The sequence below is a fragment of the Drosophila mauritiana genome, chromosome X (assembly GCF_004382145.1).
Source record: "Drosophila mauritiana strain mau12 chromosome X, ASM438214v1, whole genome shotgun sequence".
NCBI lineage: Eukaryota > Metazoa > Arthropoda > Insecta > Diptera > Drosophilidae > Drosophila > Drosophila mauritiana.
The window spans coordinates 17,604,525-17,626,723 of NC_046672.1; the positions used below are offsets into that span (position 1 = coordinate 17,604,525).

The following is a 22,199-nucleotide window of genomic DNA, read 5'->3' on the forward strand; positions in this document are numbered from 1 at the left end:
TTCTAACTTTCGGTCGGTTTTTATTTAAGCTCGCCCAATAAAAATGTGAATTTTTAAAGTATTTTAGGAGTATATAAAATATATTAAACAGCTATTTTTGAATTGAGAATCTTTTTCAAGTGCACTGAAACAGAAACCGCTCCAGCGGTTTTTCCAGACGGAAAATGGAAAACTCGAGGGTTGATGGAGCCCAGTCTGGTCAGGACGAAGGACCTGCGAGTTGAGAGCGGTGGAAGGGGGGCGCCAAGAACAACGGGGGACACAAATTACAATGTAATTTATTTGCCGCCAAGCCAATAGAGTGGTAGCTAGAGGGGAGGCGGGGTGTACAGGCAATGGAGAGAAAATCAATCGCGACAGCCAAAGGAGCAAGGACCAGGCCAAGGATCCACCAGCAGGAACTGGGCAAGGACAATGTATTAGGCTGTGTGGGGTTGACAGCCGGGACATCCAGGACATGCAGGACATCCAGCGGAGGGCTTCGTTGCGGCCATCAAACTAGCCAATGAATGTCAATTGTTGTTGCCGCTGATGGCGTTGATGTCCTCGTCGTTGTCTGTGCCAAATCACAAAGAGTCTCCCCCCAGAAAGTGGCCAAAGCCCGCCTTCTTATACCCTGGAAGTCGCTGGTGAAATTGGAAGATTGAGCGCGGTGGAAAATGTCTAAGGTTTGCCTTTTTGAGTGTTGAAAATAACATGTTTGTATATCTGTTACTCGTAGAGCAATGAAATAAGCTCTATAAACCATAATTTTTGACACACAATATAATGAGTGCCATTAACAATGGCTTTGTTATTGTTTATTTAAAGTTTTAAGTACAGTGAATTGAAAAACTGTGTTGGGAAATGCCATATACAGCAATTAAGTCTAAGCATTGATATATTATTTAGGCCAAAATTGTAAGGACTCTATAAAATGCTTGTCTAAACAGAAGTGTTGGATAATGATATATAAAATATGTATATTTTCAAATTGCAGAGGGTAATCCCACTTTCGTACATTGCCACTTTCAAAAAGACTTCATCTTTGTTGTTTGTCATTTGTCAAGATTGCTGGTTGTCTCGCTGTGTGAATACATATGCATATTCGTGTGTGTGTGTGAGTGAGAGTCTGTGTTGGCCAAGTCATTGTAATTTTATGAGCCTAATGACGAATCCGCACACCCAGTAAAGGGGGGTGTTGTGTGTGCCTGTGTGTGCGCTTCTGTGTGTGGGAGGCTCTCTGCAGATTGGCTTCGATCCGTGATGGAATCGCCGAGGAAACTGCCGGCATGCGAATGCGGTTTTTCATTATGTCAGCGCCGAATGTCAAAATGGATTTTCGAACATGTCTGCTAACGATGTGGCGTCACCCCCCTCAAAGACCACGCCCCTGAAAGCCTGTTCTTATTGGACCCCTGCCTCCCCTCGCGTTTAGTTTGTGTGTGCTTTACTTGCAATTATTCATAATTCGTGGGCTCATAAAAATAAATGGCCTGCTTAGCGTAATTGCCATAATTTTGTGTGACTTGACTTTTGCCAGCACAAAGCAGAAGACGCAGAGGAGGGAGGTTTCCTGGTTTTCATGGTCGGAATTTTCCAAGGGGGTTGTCGTGTTCTTTGTTTTGGTTTTTTTTTTTGTATTGTTTTCGCTGCAGGAAAAGTGGGCGTGTCAGTCCAAAATTAGCGACACATGTGCGCCCCGATCACGATTTCTGACTCCTGTTTTCCGCTGCATCTGTTGATCGCTCGGCGTTATAATGCCCAAATCAGGTTGAGTGGGCGTGGCACTAGCCATTTTTGATAGCCACAATATGATGTGCGGTTGACACGCTGGTTATGCTCTATCTGTCCCAATGACGGCCAATTAACACGCTCGTTAATTGGACCAACTCAAATCGAACTCACAACTGTCACAATTCAGACTGCATCTATTAGGGGTGGCCCAATGGAATTCCATCAAAGTTTCGCTCATCGAAATGGATTTTATGGCTGCAATATACGAAATGGGTAGCCACGTAACAAAGTGGGTTTTGATTACAGGTATTTTTGGCGTTTGTTTAAGTAAAGATTACTTATTATTATAATACTAATAAAATACTTATTAGAAAATCGTATAAAAACATTCTTTGACTAACAGCAGAACTATATAGAGAAGCTTGGGAATAAATGAAATCATTTTATTAAACTTTCACTCTTTGTAAAAGTTAAAGCTAATTTACGTGCCATTAGCTATTAGATATTCAATACCTAAATGTTGTGTTATAAAGATCTTAAGCATTATATTTTAAGCCAATTAAATACCAGATAGAATTATCCTTGGGCTCAAGGTACGCATTATTGAACATCGAATGTTTAATTGTTTTTCTAAATATGATATTGTAAAGTTCAGGGTTAGAATGAGTCTTAAATAATCTATTCAAAGTACGCATATTGGAGCACAACATCCCACGCCAATTTGATATCCCCACTTATCATTACTTATTTCCAAATGACATGGAGCAGTTCTTCAATTTCCTGCCTGTCATTCCCTTAGTTTTCATATCCGTCCATATCGCCATGCCGCCCGATTGCCCCTCCCCCTTTGCCGCACCATCGCATTTTCCGCCCACGCCACTGCAGCCATTTGACAGACAAATCAAAGAGACATTTTGAGCGGAAAATTCCCCACAAAGCATCCCACATTCCACATCCAATCCGAGTTGTTTGCGGCCACTTGACTCATTTCCCTGCCTCGCCGGCGAATTTCCCAGTATTCGATTTCCCTGCCTTACTGGTTTTATGTTGCTACGATTTTGAGTGCGCCTATTCTAAGTCAAATTGTTTATATCTATCCTACATTGTTTCGCTATTTTTAAGACTATTCATTTGTGGTTAGATCCCTAAAATAATGGGAATAAATTATATTTACGTTTAACAACTTTTTTTTTATTTATTTCTGTGCTTTTTTGCTAAAGTTTTAACCTACTTTTATTGTTCTTAAATTTCTTAAGGTTTATTTGTATGTTAGTATATGTTAAGAGATAATATAAATATATTCATATATAGTAGTAAATATATTTATATTTTTAGTGGTATGATTAATAGTAATTTATATTTGGAAATTATTAAGCTATGCTATAAGCTATATGCTTAACATTTGCCATTTTTGGTATCAGCACATATGTTTCCTAAAATTTGAATTGTAAGGATTTTGTAGATGATTTTTATATTATAGTTATAGTAGGGGTATTGAAATATAAGGTAAAATATATACAAATTTATAATGGCTTTTTGCAAATGCATCATTCTTTTTAAATCGATATGTTTACGGACTTTCCGTTACTAAGTCAAAGAATCATAAAATCTGAATACCATAACCATTAATTCATTTTTAAATCTTGGCAGTTTCCACTTCGATTTCCATCACATTCACTCGAATAAATTCTGATTAGCCAAACCTTGAGAAGAACATAAAAAATATACCCCAATTCCCCAATGTTTCTGTCTCATTATTCGCTCATCATTCCACTCTCTGCATTTCATTTCCTGCTGGAGCGCACAGCAGAAGAAAAGTTTTTCCTGGAAACTGAGAGCGGAAAACTTTTTGCTGGCACAAAAAATAATTAAAATTCATTCGTTTGATTTGCGTGAGGGGTTGCGGGGGCTGAGGGGGCGTTCTGGGGGTGGCCCAAGGACATGGGCGCCGTTGGGGCGAACTTTTGCAACAAACTGTAGCAGAATTAATTAAGTTTCGGTACGCATGGAAATTTTATTAACAAACAGATAGCACAAAGGACAGAGTGGGGGGGTGGATAGGGAGGAGCTTGGGGCTTGGGGCATAGGGATTTCCTTTTTTGGGGGGTGGGCTTGCCGCTTTTCGCTTTTGGCTTTTCGGCCACTGGCGCTGTAAGTCATTAATAAAGCGAACACCAACCGACAGCGTCAACGTTGCACATGTGACAGGCGGAGGGGGAGAGGGGTTCGGAATGGTAGTAGCAGCGCAAAAGCAAAGGGATACACGTCGCAAAAATGCGTGTCAAAAGATATTTCGCAGGCCTGCAGTAAAATGCTAAATCAAGGATAACACGATTTTTAAAAGTGAAATCTTTGTCAAGGATGTTGAAAGGTATAAAATGGAAGGTATAAAATGGCGAGCATTGCAAATTTTTTTCAGTGCAGTAAGAAAGATGAATTATTTCGTATCGAAATTTGTTCAATAATTTGATCATTTCTCGCAAAAAAGTAACAGACTCATTTCGACAGTTGATTCAACTTATAAATTCCCTATATTATTGTAAAATCGGGGTGCTCACACTTACCCAAACAATTTTTTTTCAGTGCACGAGTAGGGAAGCGAGAGGCGAGCAATTAAGTAACCTGCCAACAAAACATCTGACAGATGAGGGGGCGGCAATAGGGGGCTGTGGGGGGAAATTCGGGACACCGAAGGGTACTTTACGAGGGGTCTTTACCGTACAATGTCATTGATTGCCAGGCCAGAGTTTTTCCATAAGAAAAAACGGCGTCGGGGTGTTAAGGATGGCAAATGGGTTAAGTGGCAGTGGCCGACTGGCGCTCGATAAAATGAAAATGAATGATTCATGCGCAGCACAGCAGCCGCCCAAAAAAGTTGGGAGATGTCATTCAGAAGGGAAAATTGGGAACGAGGCGTTTATGTCAACAAATTATTACAGAATCTGCCAAAATCTGTTCAGCACATCTAGTATTTTTTCCTTTTTTAGAATCAATTAAAAACAAATAAAACAACACAAAATAATACGGAGTTAGTATAGTAAATATATTCTGCTATTCTGTAATACAAAACCAAACATGTTTCACTGGAGGAAAGCACTCGAAAACTAACAATCCGGAAGAAAATCCAAGAAGTATATATTTTCAAGGCAAGTTTCCCCAGATTATCCAGAGAAACAAATTGATTGTGGAAACCGCCAACAAAGTGCTAACAAATCGGCCAGAAAACGCCTTGCAATCGCTTTCGGGCTAAGCAGCCGCTTCTCCCTTTTGGCTAATTAATTGTTAACGAATTTTCATTTTCTATTTGTCGCAAGGAAAATTGCCATTTATGGTATGGTTATGGCGAAGCTCTCAGCTGGCAGCGCGGCGGCAGTGCGGCGACAGCAACGCCGGCAGCGGCAGCATAATAATTTCATGTCTCGGCAAATTGAAAAAATGCCGCATAACTCCGCCCTGGAAAAGTACGCTCACACACAGTTGAAGAAAATTGAAAACTCTTCAAGTCGTTTTTGGCAATGGCGACGCAGCGCCTTCGCCGCGACAGCGACGGCGACAGCGCAGCCGGAATTCCCCCTATTTTTTCAGACGGCCAATGGAAGTGCTATGCGCGGTGGGCATACGGTTGTCTCGCTCTCACGGCAAAATGGCCACTCAGGGAGAGAGAGGCAGTAGTGGGCAGAGTGGGATGGCTGATCGAAATTGAAACGGCACATATAAAAATTAAGTGGTTGTTGCTGCGGCTGATGAATTTCTCTCTCGCTTGCACACTCTCGCCCCAGCAACATGGCAACAATCTACCCGCTCTTGCTCACTCTCTCTCTTCCACGCTCGCTCACGCTTACGCTCCAGACCCCCGCGCAAGGGTATGTGCCTCTCGCTCGCACGCTCGACAACGACGACGACGCCGCTTTTCTGGGTTTCCTCGCTGGACGCATCGATTGCTGCGCTCAGTTCAAATTGAATTTTCATTGCGAGCGCGTCTGCCGCTCCTTCACGCTCGTCCTCTCGCTCTTTCGCTCGCCCACTGGCCCACTCGCTCTCTGCCGAGAAAAAAGCTGATAAACGGTGGACAAAACCAAACGAAAGCAAACCGAGACCGAACTTTTGCCCAAGTGCAGTTTTATTTAATCAGTGTGCAAAGACGCGTTGTTTGGTTAACGCCGGCCGACGGCTCAGCGAAGCAAATAAATAAATACAAATAGGAAACACACATATTTTTTTTCAAGTCCTTCGCGAGTGAACACCTAGCCCCTGCGCAAAATAAAACCCCCTTCTACCGAAATTGTGCATAAATAGACCTATTTTCATGGCCTAAACTACGGACCATAATGGTTTTGGAGACCTCCGAGGGCGATACCAAAAAGTTCCTGACCAACAACAATAACTCGAGTGCCAGCCGAAATAACAACAGCCACAATAACAACAACAACAATCACAGTCCCAAGGAAATTCCGGAGGAGACTGGCCGGAGTAGCAGCACCAGCAGTAGCAGCATCCCCAACGCCCACCGGACCACCGCCGGTCAGCTTCTGTTGGGTGGCTCCCCATCGAGCGCCTGCTCCACATCCGTTTCCGGTTGCGGCATGCCCTCCGAGGGCCTCCATCCGACGGCCGCACTCCAGCTTTATGCCGCCGCCGCCCAACTGGCGCCTAATGGCGTCCGCGTACCGCCTTGGGGTCCCTTCCTACAGTTCGGGGTACCGGGCGTCTTTGGTCCGAACGGACCCTTCCTTGGGCGGCCCCGTTTCGATGCCGCCTCCGCCGGCGGACATCCGAATTCCGCTGCTGCCGCCGCAGCCGCCACGCAAATGGCCGCTGTGAATGCCAGCAATGCGTTCGCCAATCTAACGGGACTGAGCGCGGCGGCGCTGCGGAACGTAAGTGCCGCCCAAACGACGGCGGTGGCGGCCGTCGCCAGTACAGTGGCCACCATCCAGCACCGACTGATGATCGGCAACCGGCAGAGTTTGCCGCCGGCGGGACCACCCAGCGAAGGATCCAACGAGGATGGCGGTAAGTCCAAACTGCGTTGTTTTGCCTCAAACTTTAGAAATTACAGTCCGGCCTGCGAAGATAAGCATACAGTAGCTCCCGCTTAAGCAAAACTTTATATGTTTTTTGATTTAAGGAAGCGGTATTTCTTGAATGTAAAAGTGTATATATTGTCAAGTTTTGCTTATATCATTTCGATTAGATGACAACTTCCTCGGCTTAAATTTCCAGTCAATATATACTATAAACTATTAATAAAGTTGCCTAAAAGAGAGTCTGATCTAGGAATAAATACTCACTGTAGTTAATGAATTATATTATTTGGTAAAGATAAGAAACTTTACGCACTTGATGGCATACAAAGTAATCATTAATGACAATAGAAAGATGCAGGATAATATTTATTATTAGGAAAAGTAAAAATAGTTTATGAGATGAGATGTTTTTACAGTTCCAAAATTTCTTATCTTTATTAGGTTTTTCTTTAATATTTCACGTTATGTAAAGTAATATGAGGTACCTTTAAAGGATTTAGGGATTAACTTGGTATAACTAGATTACTTTGCCTCAAGGATTTTGGATTAGTTTCTAGATTATATGTAGTCACACCCGAAAAACCTAGTTTTTTTTAAAGAAATGTTGTAGGCGGGTGCTTTTAACTTTTAGCAGATGAGAAAAAGCCATCTCCTTGATATTTCCAATGGGATTGCATGCATTTGAAATATCATCTTCGAACAAAACAACTTTTGAAAAGTGGAGCATACCTAACAATAGGCAATATCTTTCTGTATAAAAGGTTAAGCTTAGTAAATAGAGCCTACAGTTGGTAATTTGCTCCATTTGTCCGAAATCAATGATCCAATCAAGCAGTACAAACAAAGGCAGCTTTATATGATTGAAACCTCCTACTCGAGTGAATTTCGAAAGCTGATACAAAGCTAGCCTTATATCCATATAAGCTAATTCATATTAGCTAAGTGGTAAATGATCTTCCACAAAATCATTTCATTCGGATGATGCACAAGTGACTCAATGAGCGATCATCAATTAAGTAATACCGTTAACAGGCTGACGGATCCTAAGGCTAATCGGCGACACGTGTGTGTGGTAGCCTGGAACTCGCGTCACAGGTCGCATTCCGCAGTCTTTCCCATGAAATCAATTTCCAGCGCCAACTTTCGCCGGCTGTTAGCTATTCGGATGTATTCAAAGGCGAGATCGGAGAACGGGGATCCCAGATCGACAAATGAATTATCAAGTCGCACGGAACACGCGCCTCCTCCATCGCGAGTGGAGGTCAGCGCCGGCTGATCGATCCATTTGGCCAGATCGGCTCGGATCGAATTTCTATTAGCATGTGAATAGGGGCTATAGACGCCATAGCTCCACTCATCCTGCTCGTTATCGGAGCACGGAGCACGGACAATATGCTAATTCATTCAATTAGCCCTGCTAAACGCTTTCCGATTGTCAGCCAGTCAGTCAGTCATTCACGCTGTTTTTGCCCCAATCGAGCATTCTGTATCAGGCGGGCCAGTTGTGCTTGACTTTTGCTACCTGCAAAACACATTTATTGATTTAGCTAATCAGCGATCGATTATTATGTAAAGTCCGATTGATTTCGTTGATTCGATTTAGCATACAAAGTAGTGTGCCAACTGCCAGCGATTGCCGCCTGCTGTGCTCCCCCGGAAAAGGTCGTGGACTCCAAATTGGGCACACATCCATATCCATGGACCATGGCGATCCATAAACAATAAACAAATTGACTGACCCATGTCGTGCTAAAACTGAGGCAACACACAATTTTCAAAGTGTGAACGGTAACTCCTTGTTTTGCCTATTAATTGGCCAAGATCCCTTCCCACATTTGCCACTAGCTTCCAAGATTGCAACCAAGCCTTAAATTCAGTAAAAAATATTAATATTCGTATCAGGTATAAATATTTCATTTACTGTCACTTCTTATATTTACGAATGTTGCAACATACATATTTTCTTGGCCACGTACTCAAAGTTTGTGTAACCTTTGGGTTAAGAAACATAACCCATACCCTAGAAAGAGCCAATTAAGATCTCCAGCACTTGAACAGCTTAAATGGCGAAGCTCATTGGGTAATCAAACAATTGTCTAACCTATTCCGTAATCGTTACAATTCCGGGAAACTCTTGTTAGCCAAGAAAGATCACTTTTCCCATTGATGATGAATTAAGTTCATCTTGTTTGCGGTAAGCGCGACTTACTTTCTTTCAATTCGTTTGGCCGGACAATTGGAGGGGCGCAATCACTAGACCCGAAATTGATGGGACGCCATTTGCTGTGATCGCCCAGTTGGCCATTAAGTGGCGACTCGGAACTCGGAGCTGGAAAACCGGACTGGTCACTGGTCACCACTGGCCAGTTGGCAGTTGCCAGAGCGAAGCAGAGATCGTGGCTCATTGACCAATTAGCATTAACAAATGATGGCTAGTTGGTGTAATTATGGCCATAATGCATATATCCAAAGGCGGGGCGTTAGCAGGGGGCGTGTTCGCCCGCTTGTTGTAATTAACTGCACTTGGCTGGGCTTTGGGTGTGGGTTTGGGCCTTCGAGTTCTTCTGTCCCCAGATCGGCGACTTAATTAATTGCCAGCCAACGCAGGGGCACTTCCTTCTTGAAAAGTAATTATTAATTTGATTTGATTCAATTTGATTAGGCTGGCGATTGTGCAGATTGTGGATACGAAGGAAGAGTGGGTGTTTTCCCTCTTATTTTTTTTTTTTGGTTTTTTGTCTGAGCTTGTGGCAGAGGCAGGGTTGCCATCGCACTCGTTGCTCATTAATCATTTTGCGGCAGAGAGTTGACATGCAACCAAAAGTCTGCGATTTCGATGGGCATACGTACGTAGGTATATAGGTAGATGGGTGTGGGTGGTGGTGGAGGTGGTGAAGGTGGTGGAACGTCATCATCATCGTCGTGACGTTTACTTGCCGTTGCTCATTTCACGCCGGAAATGAAGAAACTGTCATAAGGCGATCGGAATCATTTATCATGCGATTTTCAGTTTACCATCACACAGCGACGCCATTTTGTTTTCTTCTTGTCTTGTTTTCTGGTCCTAATGAATTCCGTATAGCCAAAACCCGAAAAGGGGTTTTTGCGGGGAGTGCACATACATACATATACACATAATTGTAGAGCACTTCCGTTCCGCCTTCAAAACGGAAGTTGGCTCATTGATGGAACGCCGGAATGATGGCATGAAGGTTCCATTCCGCCGGAGGAACTGACTGACTGACTGACTGAATGATAAATCGTTTCGCACTCCGTCTCCTCAGATTTAGTCGCATTCTCGATTTTCAGTGTTCTTATCAAAAATGGTTATACCCCTTGGCTTTTTAAGTATTTCCGCCTTTTAATGGGTTTTTTCTTCAGTACAAGACTTTATTTTCGTGTGACTGGAAATGAGGTAATTTTCTCAATTATGATTGTTGGAGAACCTTTTCATTTTATCATATTGTTTTAGGATTCATAACTACATATAAGTTCTTTGAGCATCAGCAGCATTATATTACACTTATTTTTCATGTTTGTAAAAACTTTTTACCAAAAACTTCTTTCACGTGATTACAACCTTTGGGAAATTGTATGTATCCCAACAAATTGTGATAATCACTTACATATGTAAAGTCGTCCACAACTTAACGTTGTTAATGGATTGTACGCCTTATATGTCCACATTTTTGAAAATGTTTAACTTCCGATAATTATGGGCTTGTTTTTGATACTAAATACTTACAAGAGTGCTCTCATTAGATTTTGGGAATGTAATAAACAACTCACACCCCTTTTGAATACCCTACCCGTGCGCCTCTGCCATACACCCCTTTTGGACCCCCTTCTCCACCCTTAACTTTTAGTGTTCTCTCCTTCACCTTTTCGCCTTCTACTTTCCTTTGCTTTCCTGTCTTACCTCTTTTTTATATTTTCGCTTTAATTTTTATGACTTAAGTGGCTCGCCCGCGAGAATCGAGGGGGTCGAATGGAAAGGGGGGCGAAGGACGAAAGGCTGGGGGTGTGGTGATTGGCGACTGGAGTGTGTGTGTGTATGGTGTGTGCGACTGGGTAACTGTTATATTGCCTGGCTGACGCGAGCTGTAAACGAAAATAGCTTGCCACGGAATGTGACTGGGGCATGCAACAACATACACACACACACACTCTCGTACCCTCTGATTTCGCCGCCTTCCTTGCATACCCTAACTAAGGGTGTTCGAATTTTCGCCACTCACTGAGAAAAGTGTCTTCAAAATGTTTGTTAGATGTCTTTAATTTTAAAAGCTGGGATGAAACCTTGATGAGTCTGCTCCAAACTCCAAAACTGAGCAGAGATAATCATTATAGTGTGAATTAATTATAAGCATTTGTGGAATCCTGGAATATAGTGCTTAATTGTATGTCGCGCCTTAGATCTTTAATTTATCAGATTAATGTTTCATTTTCAGTTTTATTTTCCGTTGCGTTTATGTTTCGTTCCCCCTGCTCGTCGTTTTGAGGATTTTGGGTGAAGTGAATCAATGTGACGTTGCCAAATTTCAGTCTGCTCGCTGCACATTGTTAAATTGCATGCTGCATATATGTACATGGCATACTGCATATTGCATATGGCCCATTGCAAACTGCACACTCGGGGCGTGCAATAATCATAATAAATTTCAATTATCGTTTGCATTTGCTCCCACACTCGCTTCTCGATCTCGTTTCGGCGGTGCAACTCGCCACTCACAAATCGCAAAGAGCCAAAAATATGAATTATGTTCCAGTCGTCGGGCACTCCAAATGAATGCTCCCCCAACCGCCCACCCCCCGCCCCTCTTTGATAGAATAGAAACCGCCCTCGGCTCCCCTTTGAGCCGCCCCTGTTAACTTGGCCTGTTATTATTAAGTCATTTGAATGCACTTTGTGCAGGCCATCTCGCTCACACCGCGGCACCTTATTGAGTCGGTGTTTGTCGCTTTTGGCTTTAATGTCTCCATTATTGTTGTGTATTTGGCCGTGTTTTGTTATTGAGTTATTAACCTCTCTCTTTGGCACACCGAATCGCTGGAAACAAACGAGTTTCCGTCCTTACTTTCCCTCGCAGGCGTGAAAGAGACGGGCAGAGGGGCGCGTTACAGTGCGGCACGCATAATTAGGTACACTTAACAGCAGAATGCAAGCCATTCATTAGGGGCGTCCTCTTGTTATTGCGCTTTAATGTCGGGTGTGCGTATGCAGTAGGTAGGTAGCCAACCATTGTGGCAAGGCCGCCAAAGGGGGCGGGCATGGGAGGTGGTGGTGTCCGGAGTACAGAGCGTACAGAGTACGGAGTACAGTGTCTGTCTAAAAACCCAAATTAATGCGATTACAAAGTCAGCTGAGTGGCGGCGCTTTGAGTGGTCGCTTCATCGGCCGACGGCACAATGCTAAGCCACTAAATGGCTCATTGTATGCCATGCATTCATTTCGCTGGAAAGTGAGTCGAGTGAATAATTGCAGTGGTCGCATCAGCAGTGTTGTATTTAGTGCCCATCGATGCCGGTGTATCGATTATTTCGATTGGCATGTGCGGATAGGATGATTCAATGAATTCAAGCATTGGTAGTTTTTACTCTTATGACAGAATTTATTATTAGAATGGTTAACTATGATTGATTGTACAAATAGTATTATTTGCTCCCATAAATTAAGCAAGTGTTTGATGTGAGTTAACTTGATTTACATTTCACGTTTCTGTCTTACTGCCCTGCGCTGTGTTTTGTGGCCATCATCTAATGTCCAAACACCTTGGGTCCTTTAACCTTCCCCATTTCTCAAAATTCAACCGTGTTCCTTTGGCCAGATCCAAGTTAATTTGATAAATTGCGCTGCCTTTTGCATGCATTCGGTGTGAATGTGAGTGTTGGCCACGCCCCCTTCGGGGTATATAATCTAAATATAGGAAACTATAGATAGGATCGTATGGGATCGGGTGGAACCGGGCACATAATGGTGCGTCAGGAGCAGGGAAACGTAATTAAATTGTTTCGTTTTTATTGTGGGCCGGCGGCTGGGAATTGAAATTGGGAAAATGGGAGGGCGGAGGGGGAGCTTTGAGTTATAACACGATACCATATAGCATATACCAAATACAGGGGGGACACTCGATTGTGGCCCCTTTGGCGGTGTAATTGAAATATATGATTATGAATATTTATGCATTCCGTGTGTGCCTCTGTGCGTCGGCTAATTTAAATAATTTTCCAACACTTAATTATAGGGTTTTTAGTGTCGGTTACAAAGTGTTTTGCGCCCATGTTCCCAATACGTTCGTATTCCGTTTTCCATTTTTGGGTCATTTTCGGGGTCCCATGTGTGTGGAGTTCGGTGGTTAGTTTTTGGTTTTCGGCTTTTGGGTTTTTCGGTTTTGGCACCACCACCCTAATTAGTTTTAATAAGCCAACTCCCACCCGTCCGGCAGGCGAATATTAATGACTTTATTCTCGTGTTTTTGAATCCCATTTCATTTAGATTTCCCCATTCTCCGTTTGTTTTCCCTAGGTTTTCCCGGCGACGGCGACGACGACAGCAGCGCGGCCAAGCGGCGCAGGTCGCGCACCAACTTCAACTCCTGGCAACTGGAGGAGCTGGAGAGGGCCTTCTCCGCCAGCCACTATCCGGACATCTTCATGCGGGAGGCCCTGGCCATGCGGCTGGACCTCAAGGAGTCGCGAGTTGCGGTGAGTTTAGTTCCGATCGATTCGTATGTAGTTATACCTTATCCATGAAGAGATAGCCCCCTTTCTCTGAACCACACATACATATGTCCTTTTGCGAGCACCTTTGCTGAGATTATACGCTTTGTTCCAGATAGGTATGGTTCCAGAATCGACGTGCCAAGGTGCGTAAGCGCGAGCACACGAAGAAGGGACCCGGCCGCCCCGCCCACAACGCCCAGCCGCAGACCTGCAGCGGTGAGCCCATTCCGCCCAACGAGCTCAAGGCCAAAGAGCGGTAAGTAAGCCGAAATTGAGTCCAGTTAAATAGTAATTTTAAACCGCAAGCGGGCCGTGATAAACATGCAATTTAACAGCTATACCAAATGCTCAACTGCCCATCGAATATCGATTTTGATCACCAACAACATATTAAAATTCAATCATTTGCGAAATTGCATATTCAAGTTGTCATAAACAATGTACAGCTTTCAAACGAGCCATCTTTTTGCATTTCCAATTAAGTCGATTAAGACCACAGACGATTTGATCATTGTTATTTTTTGAACATTTGTTAAGTGATATTTTTGAACTTATAGCCATTGCTAAGCTCAAGTAATTTTGGTCATTTATCAATTTGTATAGTGATATACTTGTCAGGATCCAGTTTTATGAATCTTGGCTTGGGACAGGATTTACCAATAGCTTTTAGTTCCTCTTGACCAGAAGTACCACAATCTTTTCAAATAGTGTATATATAAAAAACAATTGGGAGTTAGCTAATACTAAACCGAACTTTCCGCCCCTTTCCCTCCTTTTTACATCTTCCAGAGCCCGTCGTCGAAAGAAGCTGGCCAAGGCCATCGACCGGCAGGCGCGGAAACTACAGGCTAAGGGCATCACCGTGGACCTGGAGGCCCTCAAGGCCGAGTACATATCACAGCACAAGGCGAACGGCACCTTCTCCGATTCGGACCTGGAGGACGATGGCATCCAGATCGACGTGGTAGGCGGCACCGACAGCGACGACGAGGGCGACAGCGACGCCGTCAGTCCGGTGCGTCTCGGTGGCGGAGGAGGTGGTGGCGGTGGCACAGGAGGCGGCGGAGGCGGTGGAGCCTCCTCGTCGCTCCACTGCGGACTAGATGGCGATGGCGACAGTTCGCGGGCGGGCAGCTTCATCGGCGGCGGCGGCAGCCTGGGCAGCCCCAGTTCGGTGGCTCCACCCTCTATACTCTCCAATGGAGCGGTCCAGTTCGGCAAGCTGGAGCCGATGGATGGCAATGAGTCCGAGGAGCGGGACAGGGAGCGCGACTCGCCAAAGCCGCTCCTTTTTCCCGCCAAGGCCTTCCACCAACTGAACCTGCAGAGCAGCCAACAGCACCACGGTCTGTTGGTGGGGCAGGGTCAGGGATCGGGATCTGGACACGGGCACGCGCACCAGCACAACCACCATCAGCACCACCTTCACCATGGCAGTGCATCCGCCTCGGCGGCGGCGGCAGTGGCCAATCTGGTGCACCAGACATCGCCGATCAGCATGCGCCGGAGCAATCCCTTCAGCATCGAGTCCTTGCTGTTCAACAACACGTGAGGCAACCACGCGAGGATCACGATCCGGCCGAATCCCCTCGAGACCTCTTTGATTTCCGCGTTCCTAGAATATTTTGCTCAACTTATTTCCACATCTCCCACTCTAAGTTTCCCCATTTGTATGTATCTTCGGTTCAGAGCTTGAATATTCCCTAAGTGATTTATTTATTTAAATGTAATGTGTAGTGCATTTTTTTTATTTTTATTTTTAATTTTTTTTTTTTATCGTAGACCTTGTTCCCCGAGAGAGACTAAATTAGTGTTGTAAATGAATTTATTATTTGTACTGCGTATATATACTATAAATAACCTTTTTTTTGAGTGGCTGATGCCCAAAGCAATGCTTGAAACATGAATAATATAATTATGTAATAGAAGTCTATTGACTAAGGACATTTTTTTTTCAAAGTGTGAGTGCGATTGAATGTGTGTTTCTGTGTGTGCGTGTGAGAGAGCTTGTGTAAAAATGTAATTTAATTTAGCAATACAAGAGAAAACCAATTGACGATGGGAAACACAAAGAATTGCATAGAAATCCACGAGTTAAGTAAGCGAATTTTTTTTGTGTCGAAAAAAGCAGGCTAGAATATTACAAATATGAGAGAACCCACACAATATTACGTATAAATATGCAAAGAACGGCGAAATGGCTGCTAAAATTATATTGTATCTAAAAACTGATTGTCAAACAAGAATAAAATGCGAATCTGTAAAGAGAGAAAAACCACATAAACAACAAATTACGATTATTATTTCCCCTTTTCATTTCGAGTCGAGCTTAACCACAATAAACAAAACACACGAATAAAAAACTGCGCAAGCCCCGAAAGGCCCCTCTGAAAATTACCCAATTCCCAATGAAATGGAATTCAATAAATGGCAATTTAAATGGCATCAAAAATACACTTAAATCTGATGTTTGAAAAGTGTTTTCCTGGAGCAATGGCGTGCAAATCCTTTGCGAGTGCCCCAAGTGGCTGCAAAGGATCTCCTAATGGCACGGACATCATCTTTATACGGCCCATTAATATTATGGACCTGCAACATCTAGAAATATATCGATGGAATTGAAATCGGACCCTTTATCAGCTTGAAATACATCAATGGAATGGGTTTATGGTTAAATGTAGCAGCTAAAATAGAATAGCAGCTAAAAATTTTCCTATGGAAAATTTTGAAGAAATGGTATTTTTAATGTTCCATTCTTTGACGGCGTTGAAACATATTCAAATCTAAATCTAAAGATACATAATTGTATTCAGAGGATTACAGATTTCCGATTTGGTTCGTTTAATGTCAAATATCTACTCGTCAAATATCTACTCGTCAAATATCTACTCGTCAAATATCTACTCGTCAAATATCTACTCGTCAAATATCTACTCGTTTGAAGTACATACACAAACCTTTGCAAATAGGCACTTCTCGCCATAGAACTTGTGATAACACAGTTGCAGAACTCAAATGCTTTACTTTCCAAAGTTCGCCAGGAATCGTATTGAATCGTATTACATATAGATTAGAGTTACCCAATCAATTAGAGACTGACCAAAAACCAAAGCACTTGATATTGGAACAACAACAAGTTTTCGAGTTGAGCCCATTAATCAGACTGCAACTCAGGCCTCAAATCGGTCGGTATGTTCATAACCGATTTGCGGTTGGGCAGAGGCATCGGTTTTATTTTTTTTAAGTTTTTGTCTTTTTCTTATGAAAGTAAGAAGAGAGCCCCCATGGAGCTGCAAGTCTTCGGGGCTGCGGGTATGAGCGGCAAACCTGTCCTGCCGTCGAAGGCCGGCGAAGTGTCAATTGAATTTGCATTTGGGCAGCGGGCAATCTGCTTGCGAACGGTACAACCGATTAACCGTTTCGGCTTCCTCGCAGCGGGGGCGGCGGCGGATGCGGCAAAGGGGGCGGGGCATGGGCAGCGGCCTGGAGCGGTCGCTTTCATGGGAATTTGTGGTGGTGTAGTTCATTTCATGGCAATTTTATTGCTTATTAATTTTTCAGTGTTTGCGCTTTCGCCCCTCCTCCTGATCCCCTTTTTTGATCGCAGCCCCCCTCTATGAAAGAAACCCCCGCCCCGCCGCCGCTGCGTTTTCGTGGCATGCTGTTAATGGCTTCACCTGGTTGTTATTGTTGCCTGTTGATATGATTATTACGTTTATGGATTTTAATAATTGTGCATGATTTGGAATATTTTCCACATCTTCATCTCGATTCTTCCAGCCGCAGTCTGCGGACTCGTGCCCCCGTGGTGCGTTCATAACTTCTTTGGCATTTCTTTCTTTTTCACTTTATTTTCTTGTGGCTCAATTACTTTTCGATGCAAATCAAATTGGCCGCTCTTAACCATTCTTCACACGTTTTTCATTAGGTTTATTTGTGCGTACGAGCTTGTCCGTCCGCTCACAAATAGTCAGTCGATCTCCATTCCCAGCTCCTTAAACCTGACCGGCGATAGTGAATACCCATCGTGGCCTTTTGCTTCGGCTCGCGCTTTGTTGTAAATGAGTTTTTTATTGAGCTGAAAATATTTTTGTTAAGCTTATTGTTCATTCCCTGATTGTTTATTGGACGCCAATCGACGTTTCGGCCATGGGTTCGTCATTTCGGACTGCGATGTGCGCTACAATGTATCTAATAGATGGAAGTAGCGAAACAAGTGACAAAACGAAGTATTTCGAAAATATTAAATTTGATATGTTAGCAAGCGCTATCAAATATTACTGATGGGAATGGAGCACTTAATTTCTTTGTTAAGAACTTAAGACTTGTTAAAATGTTAGTTTATGTTACCCCAAGTATATTCAAGTTTCAGCCTTGTTTCTGAGAAAACCGAAATGCCCGAACTGTGAACGAGAAATAGAGGTCCATGGTGCTGTCGATGATGATGATCACCCTACGTTATAGCGCTTAATCGAAATCAATAAAGTTATTAAAGCGACGCTTTTAAGTTTTCTGTAACAGATTCTTAAGCCAACAACAAGGGGCCCCAAACAAAGGTGCCCACAATGGGGATTAGCGCTCCATCGTAAAGCGGGCAAACAGCAAACCATCTCGGGACTCTGGGACTCTGATTCCGATGCGATGCGAGCCGAGTGAATCAGTGGATCCCAGAGATGATTGTCATAATTATGGGCATTTTGGTGTTTGCCGCTCTCTCGACTTATCGACTGGGTCTCGCCGGCTCGGGAGTTGCTTCCATTTCAATTTCGCAGCGGGGGCTTCGAGTTCGGAACGAGATGGACGGAACGCTAATCAAAGTGTTTATCGTGGCCCGATCGTTTGTATTATGATTTTTGATGCCTTAATTTATTCACACTCTGAATAAACGTGCAACATGAGTCGACTTGGTGTTAATCTTTGCGCCTTGTGCCCCTTCGTTTTCTATTTGCCTTTCAAACGCTTTTCAATTTTCACAGCGGGCATTCCGGAGGGGTCAACTATCAAACTACCATACTACCATACTACGAAACTACCAGGCTGCCAAACTCCAAACTCCCCAAATCCGGACTCTCATCCATCCAAACAATGTTTGTAATTTATTTCATTGTGCGATGATTAGCAGCATTTCTCGTCTCGGCCTTTCTGGTTGCTGCTGCTCCACTTTCTTTGTTTTGATGCCGTGTTAAGATCTCGTCGATCGGAGCATCGCGGCCTTATTAGTTCATAGTTATGGTTATTGGCATAGTTTATGACCCCCAGATCCGAGTGTTCATCCGCTCCATTGTGCGTTGCGCAGGCAGTAGGCAAGTAAGTAGGTAGTAGTGGCCGGTGCTGCTAGGCCACAAATTGAAAAACCTCTGCTCGGGCCAAAAGGGAAAATCTGGGCATATTGTTATAATTGAGTTTCGGGTTTTCTACCCATCTTCCTCCAAGTTTTCTGTGTTGTTTTTTTTTGCTGCCACGCCCTAGAGAGTAGCTATCTGCGTTTATTACAGGGGTTGGCTCAACACGGGGCGCTGACACCAAATATCATAATAATGAACTCCGGAGAGTTCCAGCGCCTGGACCGACGCCGACCGGGTGTGAGTGACTTTTAATTTACTTCAAATCCGTACTCAACTACATGAGGGGGGAGGGGGTAGAAGACGGGGCAGGACCAAACGCTCCCCCCATCCACCCACACTCGTTTACTTTGTCCTTACGCCCTTGCCCGCTGCGGCAAGTGGCACGTCCTCCACGGAGCACTCACCTCGAACCCGGGTCCTGCAGGTCCTGTCCGCTGGGTTATGACTTCGGTATCTGGCGAGCAACCACCGAAGAAGCCCCGGCCAACACTGGCCAACATGGCACAGGTTTCGCATTCATTGAAGGAGACCAGTTCCTTCATAATATACCACACGCCAAAAAATTATAATATTAGAAACAATAATTATAATTCGTATATTTTAGTAAATTTAATAAAAAGCGTAATCAAATATTTAAAATCCTACATCGATCTAAAATTATTTTTAGGTAAATATACATCTCTAGCTATATGGCACGTTACACACACACTGTAAGCAAAAGCCCCTATCTTGTAGTACAGTGTACGCAGCAAGTGAAGTCAAAACTTTTCATATTTTGCCACCCTCGAACGTGATTGCCTCTCGTTCCCTCCAGCGCCTGTCACATCTAGCCGTCTCTGTTTGCCGGCGCACATCATTAATTTGTTATACGGAGATTATCTATTTTTATTGTTATTAATGGCAAACAATTTATTAAGCCAGCCGCCGAGACGAGGACTCACACATGCCAGGACGTGGAAAACACGGAAAATAGGGAAAAGGACCTCCAGTCAGGAGTAAGTGACTGCTGTGGAAGTGCAGAGGAATCATGTAAATCAAGGAAGTTTCACTAAACTACGTGCGGGTGTTGCCGCAGATGGATTGCTCATTATGGGCTGGCCAAAACCAGATGGATATGTATGTAGGTGGTTGTAATGGGCCAGGGGTGGCTGGCGAAGGGGGCGGTAAATGGACCGGCAGCTGTGTAAGGTGTTGACGTCCTGCACTTTGCATTTATTATTGTTATTGTTATTGCCCGCCATTCAACTACACAGGAAAAACATGGAAAATAAAGGGTATACAAGGATACTCAATAGTTTGTAACCGAAACTGAATCAAGAATCATTTGAAATCCACAAATAAAAGAAATAGCTTAGTTTAACTCGTTTCAATAATTCAATCTCTATTCTATATACATTTCTATTTAACTTGAAGTACAATTTTCTTTCTGTGCACTTGAGTTGTAAGGTGAGCGCCTGCTCCTTGAGGTCCTGGCTCCTTTGGTCAAAGGCTCATTAGTATGCGCAGCGTCCGCAAAACTGTTTATTAGGGTCATTAGCGAGGCCTCAACACGCCTGCTCCCGTGGTCCTCCGAGCCGGATCCGCCACCTCCATCGCAAAACTTTCTGCCCCTTTTGCTGCGCTCTGTCCGCAAAAAAAATAAATGGAATCGTCTCAATTGCAATTCCATTTGATGCTGTAAAATCGAAAATCAAAAACCAACAGCGCATGCAGTCAATATTAAATAAGCATAGCACAATAAATTCGATTCCAATAAATCCAATTAGTCATGGGCAAATTGTTATTGAAGGCAGCGCCTTGTCAGTTGGCTCGCAGACTCGAAAACTCTCAAGACCCCCTGATACCCCCTATAATTCATGTTCTGCTTTGCTTGATAAGCCCGTTGATAAGCACTCAAACGGCAGCCTGATAAGCGGACGAGAAAATATTTAAAAAAAAAAAGAAAACATAAAGAGATGAAAATGAAATAAAGCCAAATAAATTAGAGGGGTTGACAGAGACGAACAATTCTCGTTACTTGTTTTTGCGCCTTTTTCCCGGGGGACACAACTTTTGTGCCCGCCGAGCAATTGAAATGCATCGAATTCAAATGAAATGAAATGAAATGAAATGTCTGTGCGTCTGTGGAATTGGGGCTGGGGGATCGTCTTTCTCCGATTTCCGTGATGTCAAAAGGCCCGTTTAGACAAATGAGATAATTGGCTACATGGATTTATGTGGCATGCGAGCGCAGTGCGTTTCTCCTCGTTTTTTGTGTGATTTATTTAATAAGCAGAAGGGGTCGACCGCTGCCATATACATATGTACATATGTACATATGTATATGCCTGTACATATACATATTCATGTGCCCTGATAAAGCACCCACATCGCACATGTCCAGATCCGTTGCCATATTCCGATTCCGATTCCCATTTCCATATGTCCAGGCTGTAAAAATTTATTGGCCATCAGTCACAATTGCCAATGCGCTCGGCAATGGCTGCGAATTGTGGCAATAAGTTGCACGCGCGCTCCGATAAGCCCCGCCCCCAACGCCCGCCGCCCACCGCTTTGGTCCACTGCCCCCCGAGATTTTCCTTGAGCAGGATTCGCACACTCTATGTTGGATTTCGCTCGTTTTGCCAGTCGGGCCAAAGCGGCGTATGAGCAATGTTACTTTATACAAGGAAATTAAACAATATTATTAATCATATGAATAAAACCATTGAAAAATATAAAATCTTAGATATAATTATTATACATATATTGATGATAAGAAGAGTAGTGAGAAATACTATCGTAAGATAGAACTTCGATTTTTAACATACCATTTCACAAATCACATAATTATTGTATGCAAATATATATATTGTATTAATAATTATGATTTTATTCCTTAAATAATGTTTTTTCTTGGCGAACCTATTATACATTAATGTCATATAATAACATTTTATATATTTATAGACATAGAAGAGCACCTAATAATTGGCTATAAAAAGGTGCAGAGCAGATTAAGTTTTCTTCTTGCTCTCTTTTCCTACCAGCTTCAAATGTCCATCATTTTTTGTCCCGGTATTTCGGTGACTGGGGATGAGGCATGGGGGATGCTGGGGAAAGCTCCCCAAAAAGCCAGCCAAGCACATGGGTGACTGACCAGCTCTTTTCGAGGGATGCGATTGTGTGTGCCGGGCAGTGAAATAATGGCGCCCAATAATATTAATACGTTCGCTCGTTATCAAATTGCGTTTGCATGCAAAATGGACGGATTGCTGTTCCGTCCCTGGTGCATATATAGTACATATATACGCAGAGCCCCCCGATATCATATTATGTACGGGGATTCCAGCTCCAGCTCCTCCTCCTCCTTCTCCGCCTCCTCTTGCTCCTCCGTCCGTTTGCCGGA

General features: G+C 43.6%; 1 protein-coding gene across 2 annotated transcripts; it reads left to right on the forward strand.

The window, feature by feature from the left end:
* The first annotated feature begins 5,664 nt into the window (after positions 1 to 5,664).
* On the forward strand, positions 5,665 to 15,885 carry LOC117147609 (homeobox protein unc-4). 2 transcript variants are annotated; one of them, XM_033314566.1, is made up of 4 exons: positions 5,666 to 6,729; positions 13,270 to 13,448; positions 13,583 to 13,722; positions 14,256 to 15,885. In XM_033314566.1, exons 1-4 carry the CDS (start codon positions 6,045 to 6,047, stop codon positions 15,016 to 15,018), a joined length of 1,767 nt encoding a protein of 588 aa, XP_033170457.1. In that variant the 5' UTR covers positions 5,666 to 6,044; the 3' UTR covers positions 15,019 to 15,885. The 2 variants fall into 2 exon arrangements, with proteins under 2 accessions (XP_033170458.1, XP_033170457.1); XM_033314567.1 differs by lacking the exon at positions 14,256 to 15,885 and having other exon boundaries at positions 5,665 to 6,729; positions 13,579 to 13,716.
* Positions 15,886 to 22,199: the final 6,314 nt, after the last annotated feature.